Genomic DNA, 12255 nt, shown 5'->3' on the forward strand with positions numbered 1-12255 from the left:
TCAAACCACTTTAATTCAAATAAATTTAATTCAAACAACCTGACTGAAATGCCAGCTTGCCTCAGTCAACGGTTCTCTCACTGCAACAAGTGATTTTTCTGCTTTACTCATGATTTAGAAGAATGGAATCTAGGTTAGGTTGCCATTCCTCTCCCAAGATATTGTTACCTTTAAAATCTATGCCCATCTTTCCCACAACTCAGATTAAGTTTTCATCAGTCTGACATCACCAAATGCTCCTAACAAAAAATTATAACTGCCTCACTTGATAACTAACATATCTCTCCTTGAACACTGCAACTTTTGCTCCTTTTGACTATAACGCTTCCTCTAATCCCCTTCCTCCACTATCAAGCTCATTCAGGTCACCTTTGTCAAGTTCCAATCTTTCAACCTCTAAACCTGAAACTCCATATTGCCATTTATCTATGTTCACCTATCTTGTCTACAGGCTCTCCGAGAAACACTATATCGACTTGATATCAGTTTCGACATGCACTCTCCCTCCAATTCTAGCTCTGTAGCACAGCTTTGACACTTTCTCAACCCACCTGCTAATGTAACTTTCATCCATAGCTTTTTCTCCTCCAGGCTCAAAAATTATAATTCTTGCAAGGCCACCGACCACAAACTTTAACTCAGCCAAAATTCAGTTACCTATCCTACATCAAGACCCCTAGAACCCCAACAGTTCAAATTCAAAATTTTTATCCTTATGTTTAAATCCCATTATAATTTTGTTCTTCGATCCAACCCTACATTCCTCTCCTCTGTGCTCTGTTTCTCTCATTCTCCTGTTTTGTGTTTCCCTGAGCATGCCATTAGCAAGCCTAGGCTTTAGAAATCCCTTTCATTTCATCACATGCACCTCCCTCAGACTCTCCTAAAATTGCCCTATTTTAGAACAGGGACTATATTTCAAAAAAGCATTATATTGGTTGCAAAGTACTTTGAAGCACTCAGGTTGTGAAAGGCACTATATCAACGCAAGTAATTTCTTCACGTGAAAGCCACCTCTTACCCAACCTCCTGACACCTTACCAAAAAAATTTTAACTGTGGATGCTGGAAATTAGAAACTCAGTCCTCGTTAGTATAGTGGTTAGTATCCCCACCTGTCACGTGGGAGACCCGGTTCAATTCCACGACAGGGAGGATTTAATACTTGGAGCGGCACAGTGGTTTGGTAGTTAGCAAGGACCCAGGTTCAATTCCACCCTTCGGCGTCTATGTGGAGTTTACACATTCTCTCCATGGGTTTCCTCCCACTGTCCAAAGATGTGCAGGTTAGGTGGATTGGCCATACTAAATTGCCCATAGTGTCCTCAAAAGTGCAGACTATAGGGTAGGGGGGAGGGACGCTGTTCGGAGGGTCGCTGTGGCCTGCTTCCACACTCTATGACATCATATAATGGCAATATATAATTCAAACATCAAAGACATCTAACATTCATTTATTCCATTATGGATCAGTTAAAAATTATTCAAACAAACATTTAAGATTAAACTGTGTGATTCTTATCAATGAGAAATAAAACTTCGATACCTATTTGTGCCTTAATTAATCCCCAGTGACTTGATCTTTGAAATGGTAGGATAAAATATTGCTGATTCTCCGTATAACGTCTATTTTCAAACTAAATGACTACTGCAATTTTTTTGATAAATAACATTTGAATTACAGTATGTATGCCTTCCAAAAATGTCAAGGTTTTGCTGGAATCACGTAAAGTAAAGTAATAAACAGTTATAAATTAGAGTTTAAATTATGGTCTTATTAACAATCAGCACTACTAAGAGTTTTATCCAGCATTTTTAATTCAACCACCCTTCCCTCTGCATTATTAGAAATGAATATTGATAAATACATTACAAGTAGACCAGAATATTGTAGTCAGTAGGAAGATGCTTCACAATCCTTCAGGTATCAGGAAAGGCGAGTGAAAACTAGTTAATGCCCAGCATCAAAAACAGTTAAATTCAGAACTTAAAAAGGTGCATCAAAAACAAATGTGTTTTTCTTCTTTATCTCTTTGCAGACACTCAACAGTAAACAATCCAGAGTCCAATGTACAACATGCTATGGGGAGGGTTTAAATCACTAACACACACAATGCATAGTCAGAACTAACGTCTTCTGGAATTCACTGAACAAAGCTAGTTTCAACTTGTACAATAGCACACAATTCAAACCAGAATTGCAAAACACAGAAAATGTGTTTTTGAAAACTGTAATGAAAACTTCATGATCATCTTGGTTATGGATGGGAAATTAATAATAATTTAAAACAACATTACTCAGTTTCTCATGTTTCCAAGTTCTCAATTTCACATCCCTGTGCTATAGGGATCTGAAACTGCTGACATCAAAGATGACAACTTTTCACAAATTCACAAATTCCCTTTATAAAATTCAAATTACAAACACTATTTCTTAGTCCCTTAATTCATTCTGTTGAACATCATAATTGTGGAAAGGGCTACTCTGATTGCCATAATCCCTAGAAAATTTCTTTAAACAGTCAATGAAAGAACAAGGAGCAGGCCTTTACATGTTGGTGAAGTTCAAACAGCAAAAATCAATTGAGAAAGAAATAAAAGCAACCGGCACTATGCTGCATCAGCAAAGACAGGCCAGGACAATAAAATTGCAAGCAGAGGTAGCACAACATACAGCTAATTATTAGCCAAATTTGGATTTGTCTTTAAAATGAGATAGCAAGAGTCCCCACAATATAAGTACAGGAAAATAGTTGCTTTGACCTTTCATCATCCAGGGAGACAATGTCATAGTCATTTGTGGCTGGACCAATAATCCAGAGATAAACACAGAAAATGCCAGAGAAACTCAGCAGGTCTGGTAGAATCTGTGTAAAGAGGTACAATGTTAACATTTCATGTCTGTTATGACACTTTTTCCATTCCAAAGACTGTCATTGGACTGAAAACATTAACTCTTTTTCTCTCCACAGACGCTGCCACACCTAGGTTTCTCCAGCATTTTCTGTATTTATTTCAGATTTCTAGTATCCCTAGTACTTTGCTTTAGTATGCCAGGTATTGCTCTGGGGACCAAATTCTAATCTCAGCACAGCAGAAAATGGAATTTTCATGAAGAAAAACTGGAATTAAGTCTGATGGTGATCACAAAATCATGGTTCGTGGTCATAAAAACCTATCTGGTTTAATAATATCCTTTAAGGAAAACCACCATTTTCACCTGGTCTGGCCTACAATATGACTAAAGACCCACAGCAATGAAATGGTGGGCAAGACACTTAGTTGCATTAAACTGGTCAAAGAAGAATAAAACTGGACAAACCACCTGATTCTGACCCAGGCACCAGAAACGGTAACCACAGCCTTGTTGATCTTGCAAAGTTTTACTGAATAACATCTGGGGTCTTAACTCAAAATAGAGATAGCTGTCCAAGAATGCAGTCAAACAAGGTGTGGTATAGTCATCACTCAAGGAATTGTACATACAGTTCACATTTCAGACGACACCGTCACCACACCCTGGGTACGTTCCAACTGGCAGCACAGATCCAGTCGAGGTGGCAGTACAGTGGTATACAGTCAGCAGTGAATTTCCCTAGTCCTCAACGTTAAAGACTCTAGACCCCATGAAGTGCTGTGAAATGGCCACCTCCAATAAGAGAGAGCCCAACCACCAGCTTTTGACATTCAACAGGATCACCATTACTGAAATCTTCCACCATCAACATTCTGGAGGTTACCACTGAACACAAAATGAACAGGACCGACCACATAAACACAGTGGTTGCGTTCAGAGGCTCGGAATCCTACAGTGAGTAAGTCACCTCCTGTCCAAAGCCTGTCCACCATCTAGAAGGCAAAAGTCAGGAGCATGATGGAATACTCCCCATTTGCCTGAGGACTGCAGCTCCAACCATACTCAAGCTCAACACTATCCAGGACAAAGTAGCTGCTTGATGGGCACATCCTCAAATATTCACTCCCTCTACCACCGATGCTCTGTAGCAGCACGAGGTACTATTTACAAAATGCACTGCAGAAATTCACCCAAGGTTCTTAAGCTGCACCTTCCAAACCCAAGACCACTTCCAGCAAGAAGGACAAAGGAAGTGGACACTTGGGAAGACCACCACCTACAAATTCCCCTCCAATTCACTCACCATTGCCTTTTCTTCATTGCCCATCGGTCAAAATCTTAGAACTCCCTCCCTAAAGGCATTGTGGATTTGCCCACACCAAATGGGTGACAGTGATTCATGAAGGCAGCTCAACACCACGTACTCAAGGGCAGCAAGGATCAGCAATAAATGCTAGCCTAAACAGTGTGCCCATACCCGAAGAGTGAAGAGAGAGAGTCATGCCAAGGAAAGCTCTTGCTGATTACCACCTAGCACTCCTTTTTGGCTGATGAATCAGTACTCCTCCATGCTGCACACCACTTAAAGTTACTACAGGTGGCAAAGGTGTAGAATGTACTCTGGACGTAGGAATTCAATACCATCACCAAGAACGGCAATGTTGTATCTCCAATGATTGAGCCGAGTCCTAAAGGACATAGCTGTTAGACTGGATCTGTAGCAAGGTGAGGGAACCAGAAGAAAAAAGTCTGCTTCAGCAATCTACTTGTCACAGATGCATCTGTTCATGACTGTATTAATAACAGTTGCTACAATGAAGTCCTTCTGGAGATGAAGTCCCTTCTTTACAGTGAGCATACCTGCCATTGTACTGGGTGTCATTACCACAATGCTAAATGAGTCAGATTTTGAACAGATCTAGCAACTCAAAACTGGACATCTATGAGACACGGAACCATGAGAGTGTCAATGGACAGGTAGTGAAAATACATTAAGCTTTGTTTTCAGTCTAGTTCAGAACACACTAGAGCTTCAGTTGAGAAAAATCAAGAGTTAAGTTCAGGTGCAAACTTGAGTTTGTCTTTTACTCTGAGCTTTTCAGTTCAGATAGAATCAGTCATGTACGAGCAGTGGTTTTTTCTAGTTTGTGAAGTTTACTGCAGCAAGGAAGTTTTTTAGGTTGTTAGAATTAAAAAAACTTCATGGTATCAAACTTTGAGAAGAATTGTAAAATTCTAAATTCAAGAAAAAATGCAACAAGGAGGAATCAGTTCAAGTAGAAAATTGAGGAATTAACAGACGTATAATTTCCCTGGATTTGAGTTTCTGTTACAAATGATGGTGGGAAATAGTCATAAACATTATTTTTATATTTGTGTTGTAAAGATTATATATTTTTATATTTCTTTATTTTTGATTGGGGACTGAAATGGGAAAGAACTGTTTGAAAGACCCACAGATTGTTGAAAAATTAAGGCATTTTTTTGTAAAAAGAAGTCACCCGATACTCACTTTAAGTGGTGCTTGTACAGTTGTTTGATCAAGAGGCAGTGGAAACCTGGTTACAGACAAACTGGAGCCAGAGGACTATATACAATAGAGGATTTGACCAGCGACAAGCACCTGACTGGTCTGTGGACTTGTAAGCATTTATCAATGACAAAGGTTGCCTATGTGACAACAACTGTTTTATTTGCTCCTAGGCAGCTGAACAGATTGAGTGCATGAGTGAAAGCAAAACACCATGGATGCTGGAAAGCTGGAATAAAAACAAAAGGTGCTGGAGAAACTCAGCAGGTCAAGCAGCATCTGTGGAAAGAGGAACAGAGTTAACATTGACGCCAGTATGACTCTGCTTCAGAACTAAAGAATCATCAAACTGGACTTGAAACATTAACTCTGATTGTCTCTCCAGAGATGCTACCAGACCTGCTGACTTTCTCCAGCAATTTTTTCTTTTAATTTGGTAGCATAAGTGTTTGGGAAAAGCAATCTGATGTCCTAGAAGGGCATCTGTGTTTCTACCCCACAGCAAAAACAAATTTTAAGCCTGAAGAAACCCAGTTGTCTCTTCATCAGTCATTACCAAAAACTTTAGCTCTTAACCAATAAGCCAGCAACTTTATAAGCGTGAATCAGCCAACCTGTATTTTCTGCAAGCAAGTAAAGTATCTGGAAAAGGAGAATCAAGGAGCAGCACACCCTGACAAGACAAAAGCACCACTTCAGTGAACCCTGCGATCAGTGGCCTTCCTAGTCTTTCCCTCCACCTGTCTGTATTGGGGCCAATTTACAAAAGAGGTTGTAGTTTTAAATACTGGAGTTAAGTGTTGACAGTTCATAATTGTTTATCTGTTATTAGAATCTGACCTGTGCTTCCTGTCAAGCCCGGCCTAACTACTCCAGTGGTACACACACACATACAGAGAGAGAGAGAAAGCAAGAGGGAGCGCGAGCAAGAGAAAAAAAATTGAATTTTGTTTATTTTCCTTCTTTTGTGTCATAAATTTACATTCTGTTGTTAAACATCAACGTTGTGTGAATATGTTTCAGTGACAAACTACCACGTTAACTAAACAAACAAGATAAACTAAACAAATATGATCTACCAAGCTGATTTCGTGCTGGGACTTGACGAGAGCAGTGATGCCGTTAGCTGAGGCAGATCACATCCTAATTGCAACAAATTCAAAGATTATATTCAATTTCTTTCAAAGCCTGCATATTCCAGAAATCCATTTCAAATAAACAATTTTCCAACTTAGCCCCAAACAGTAAGTTAAATAGTAGCACTGATCAAAAATACAGAAATGTAGATGCAGTGCTGTGACTTGTTTATTTTCTCTATAATTGTGATGGAACTCTTACCACCAGTGTTTCACCTGTTCCAATGTACCTCAAATCCAATCCAGTTAGTACTTTTCAACTTCATGCCCTCAAATGGATTTCTCCATCTCAAAGTGACAGAACTATAACCGAGTAAGGTTACTACATAGTTCAAAATAGTCCTTCCAACCAGAATAAGTTTCTAACACTGAGTGAAACAGCTGTGTTGTTCGATTCATACACAAAGGAGACTTCACATCTCATGTCACTGAACTCCCCTCGAACATGATCAGAGCCCCTGCGCCCTGATGGGCTCCCCTCTTTTCCAACCACTAGGACGTACCTGTATTGCCAGCCCTTTCCCCTTCCCAACAGTTTGTGCACAGGCGCTTCTGTTTTCACATCAGGTTCAGGCACTTTCATGGAGGCAGAAGCTGGAACTGTCACGTCCCCTCCTTGCATCATCGAGCGCCTGAAGCTCCTCGGCAGCTCCCAGCCGGGAGCTGTGAGTTTACAGTCAGAGTGGGTGGGTGAGGGCTGGGCTCGGGAACAGGCCGAGAAGGGGAGGGACGGTGGATGCTTACTACTGCTGCTGGCACACGCTACAGGACAACAATGAGCAGGGAGCCCCTTCCCACATTGTAACCCACTGGACTAACCCGGAAGTCGTCCTAATGCCGGAAGCTGCTGACGGGGGAATGTTCGGTCGACAGGGTTTCCCCCAAACCCCGCCCCGCTCGAGAACGTCACAATGACCAGCGCGGTAGCCTGTGGTGACGTCACTTCAAAAACAATCTCTTCCGTGTCGCCGGCGGTGTCGAGCCGCCATATTTGTGCGGGGCACAGTCAATAGACAGCGCCCAATGTGCAGCTAGACATGGCTCATCTGCTTCTTTTGCTACTGTTGAGAAGCTAATCAACATCGACTCCTTTTCAGTGGTGTCCTTACTCCTTTCACCCCAGAGACTGAAGTTGTTTATCTTCAAATCCCTTCATTGCCTCCAATGCTTCGTCTAATATTGTGTTAATTTCTTGGGCACCTTCCTCAACATGAAACTGATGTCTCGGAAACAAAGATTGTCCTTGATTCGAAACATAAACGTGCTTGGACTATATTCTTCTTTGCCTGAATGCAGACCTCTTCTACATCTTGTACCACTAGGACCTTAATCCATATTACCTTGTAATGATCCTCCTTCCCCTTAAACTTGAGCTCAGTTGTTAGTAGTGGAATCTCATCTGTCACTGTACCGACCTCCATCTGCTGTAATTACCCAGAATCGATTTCAATATTCTCGTCCTTCAAATCCTTCCTCATATAAATATGAGCAGCATACACTTTAGATAACATACTATTTTCTAAAAAAAGAACTGTGGATGCTGTAAACTAGAAACACAAAAACAAAGTGCCGGAAAAGCTCAGCAAGTCTGGCAGCATCTGTGCAGAGAAATCAGAGTTTTGTTCTGAAGGGTCACTGGACCTAAAATGTTAACTTTGATTTTTCTCCACAGATGCCTCTAGACCTGCTGGTATTTTCCAGCAATTTCTATTTTTGTTTATAATATTTCTTATCTTGTACACATTATTAAAACAGAAGTCATACTTCAGCATAGCATGTTGGAAATATCATTGGAACACAATCACCTCTCATAATCCCTTTGAGTGACAAACTGTCCCAAGTTATGTACCTTCATTGTCATTATATCAAAATCTTGGAATTCATCCCTAACTCATAAAATCTTCATTGCCTGAAGACTGAAACAGCTTGCCAACAGTTTACCGGCAACAAGAAAACAAAAACGGACAATAAATGTGCTCTTGCCAGGGTAAATTAGGCCTCACTAGAACAATTAGATTTTGTAAAAGTAGTCATTTGGGATTTTCTTCTGCTTTTATTCTGATCAATAATTCAGTTAGTGTTAATCCAATTCACTGCTTTTAAACATTGTGAATTTGTGAAAAATGGTGTGACAAGATAAACTGTTTGAAAAATTATGGGAATTAAATCATAAAAGCATAAAAATTTATGGCACAGAAGGGGGTCATTTGCTTCAACTTCTGCCGGCTGAGGGAGCAACCAGCATTATCCTATTTTTAACTCTCCTTTTCGATATTCCTATAGGTTATGGCTGTTCAAGTCCATTTTAAATACATTAAGAGTTTCTGCCTGAACAGACCTTTCAGGCAGTGAGTTCAGAACCTTCTTAAACTTCTAGGTAAAAAAAAAGTCTCAATTCTCTACAAATCCTTCTACCAATTCCCTTAAATCAGTGATACACGGTTGTTGACCACTCTGCTAAAAGAAATAGATGCTTCCTACTCACCCTTATCTAAGTTTGTCATAATTAATCACACATTACCGATATCTTCCTTCCACTTCCTCTGTTCCAAAGAAAGCAGCAACATCTTGTCAAATCTTTTAATTTTGCCTGTTAGCTAAAACTCTCCTGTCCTGGCAACAAGCTTACAAATCTCCTCTCTACCCACTCCAGCGCAATCACTTGCTTCCTGTCATGCAGTGATTAGAACTCTAGTCGATACTAGTGTTTTATATGTACCGTTGCTGGCAAGATAAACATTTGCTGCTCAACACTAATTACTTTTGAGAAGGTGCTGGTGAGTCACCTTCTTCAACTACCGCAGTCCATGCAATATAGGCATATTCATAGTATTGTTGAAAAGGAATTTCCAGATTTTTGACTTAGTGAAGGTCAAGGAACAGCATACTGTTTCATATCAGAATGGTGTGTGGTTTGAAAGGGAACCTGCAGATGATAATGTTACCCTTGTCTTTCTGAGTTGTAGAAGTCATTGGTCTGCTGCTGAGGAAGGCTTGGTGAATTGTTGCAGTGCATTTTGAGGGTAGTGCAGACTGATGCTAATGTCCATCAATGGTAGAGGGAATGCTTTTCAAGTTCGTGGATGGGCTATCAATCAATTGGTGTTAGGTAATGTCCAGCTTCTTGAGTGTAGTTGGAGCTGCATCCATCCAGGCAAGTGAAGAGTATTTCATCACATACAAACAAAAATTGCTGGAAAGACTCAGCAGTTCTGGCAGCATCTGTGGAGAGAAAGCAGAGTTAATGTATTTTTTCCCAGCAATTTGTGTTTTTGTTTCTGATTTCCAGCATTCACAGTTCTTTGTTTCTTGTTCTTTAATATTCTATCACACACCTGACTTCTGCTTAATACGTGATGGACAGGCACTGGGCAGTAAGGGGTCAGGTACTCACTGCAAAACTCTAAGACTTTGAGTTGTTGGAGCAACAGTATTTATTTATATGGCTGGTACAGTTAGGTTTTGGGCCAAAAGTAATGCTCAGGATGTTGATGGTGGGAGCTTCTATGCTGGTAATACGAGTAAATGCAAGGGAGATGATTAGACATTTTTTTGTTGATGATGGTCATTGCCTGGCACATCCGCAGCACAAATGTTACTTGCTGCTTATCAGTTCAAGCCTGAATATTGTCCGAGTCTTTCTCCATGCACGTCATGTGAACATACGAATTAGGACCATTCAGGTCCTCTGTTCTGCTCCACCATTTAATAAGATCATGGCTTCCACATATCTGCCTACTCTCAATAGCCATTGATCCTCTTGTAGTCAAGAATATAGCTAGAGAAGAGATTCACAATCTTCTGAGAGAAAAAAAGGATCCTCCTCATCTCTATTTTAAAAAGGAAAGACTTTTTTTGCATAAATGATCCGCTATTTCCAGCTTCTTCCAAAAGACAAAATATCGTCAAGTCACCTCAGGATCATATATGTCTTAATAGTCATTTTTCACTGTTATAAACTAGAATAGATACAAACTCAGCCTGTTCAAACTTTGCTCATAGACAACCTCTATGTCCTATCTATATCAGTCAAGTGAACCTTCTCTGAACTGCTTCTTACACATTTACATCTTTTTATGAATACAAAGACCAAAATCATAAAAGTAGGGATGTTTTTCTACATTTGTCTGAAACGGTGAACTCACCAACGTTTCAGACACATGTAGAAAAACATCCTTACTTTTATGTTTCATACCCTTTACAATAAACAATAATGTTTCATCTGCCTCCCTAGTCAATTGCTTTGTCTACAGACTGGCATTTTGTAATTAATGTACCAGGATACCCAGATCCCTCATAAAAACCAAAAGAACTGCAGATGGTGTAAACCAGAAGCAAAAACAGAAAATGCTGGAAAAGCTCAGCATTTGTGGAGAGAAATCAGGATTAACATTTTGGGTTGAGTGACCCTTCCTCCGAACTCAAGCATACCCTCTGTACCTCAGAGTTCTGCAGACTCCCTATATTTAAATAATACATTGTTTTTCTCTTCTTCCTGCCAAATTGAACAAATTCACATTTTCCTACATTATCCACCAACTGCCAAATTTTCCTCACCCACTTAATGTCTCTATATCCCTTTGCAGACTTCTTGTAACTTCCTCAAAACTTGGTTTCCAATCCTTGTAACAACAACAAATTTGGCAACCATTCTTCATCCAAATAATTGTTATAAATTATAAATAATTGAGGCTCAATACTTATTCCTCTGGCACAGCATTGATCACATCCAACCAACATGAAAATGATCAGTGGACTGCCTCAATATTTGAGGAGTGGCAGATCCTACAGAACAACATAGGATCATCAGCAATCATCCCCACTTCTGGCCTTATGATGTAGGGAAGGTCATTTAAAACACCCAAAAATCATTGGGTGTAGTACTTCACCCTGAGAAACTCCTGCATTAATATCCTAGTCTAAGATGATTAGCCTTTAACAGTCATGATAATTTTCTCTTTTTCTCCCTGTGGAGAAAATTTCAATTTTGTTACAGCCAAAAGACAGTTTGCTGTCTGCCTTCTTTACCATCTCTATCTGTCCTACTACCTTCAAGGATTAATTAACATACTCTCCAACGTTTTTCTGCACCTCTACACTTCTCAATATTCTTGCATTTATTATGCATTTCCCTGACTGTTCTCCTTCCTGAAATTAATTCCCAAATAACTAATACAAATGTGATATGAAGAAATAATGTGTGGCTAAATATGCTTCACAGTGAATTGAAATGTGAGCACAGAAAACACAAGGATTTCCAGTTTCTGAAACGGCATGTGTATGAACATTAGGAGGATAGCCTGTCGATCTTCAGCGTTTTTTAAAGTTCTTATACAAAGGCTGGCGCGGTGTTTGGCGGGGTGCGGGTTGGGAGATGAATAGTACCTGTGGGACAGTGCCCCTATTGAAGTCGGGACAAAATGGAAATTAAAAGAGGAAAATCTTCAGAAAACGCATTTAGTTTTTTTTAACATATCTGCTGTGCAAAATGTATTTTATTATTTATAACCAACTATTTCCTGAATTTCCTTTCTATTTCAGTTACATATTTTAAAATATGGTACATTTCCAAATCTTAAACGTGGTACCTTTCCAGACCTGCTTGAAGGTGGTTTCCAGTAGATAGAATTTACAGCAATGAAAGAGGCCATTGGTCCAACAATAGATCAAAAAGTGGGAAACATAAACGGACTTTTAGATGTTGCTTATTTTCATAATTTTCTGTTTCTATTT

At 39.7% G+C, this 12255-nt stretch overlaps 1 protein-coding gene across 3 annotated transcripts in view; it reads right to left on the bottom strand.

Moving 5' to 3' along the window:
* The window catches only part of osbpl11 (oxysterol binding protein-like 11), an 83998-nt gene extending 76589 nt beyond the window's left edge, over positions 1–7409 (bottom strand). Inside the window, exon 1 of one of the 3 annotated variants that reach the window (XM_048599033.1) lies at positions 7342–7409. Coding sequence is in view for 2 of the 3 variants with exons in the window: in XM_048599032.1 (XP_048454989.1) it covers positions 7026–7147 (122 nt within the window). In the remaining variant the exon portion in view is untranslated. Of the gene's footprint in view, positions 1–7025 lie in introns of all 3 variants that reach the window. The other 2 variants (XM_048599032.1, XM_048599031.1) reach the window with 2 other exon arrangements.
* Positions 7410–12255: the final 4846 nt, after the last annotated feature.

This window comes from Rhincodon typus, chromosome 7 (assembly GCF_021869965.1).
Source record: "Rhincodon typus isolate 14 chromosome 7, sRhiTyp1.1, whole genome shotgun sequence".
NCBI lineage: Eukaryota > Metazoa > Chordata > Chondrichthyes > Orectolobiformes > Rhincodontidae > Rhincodon > Rhincodon typus.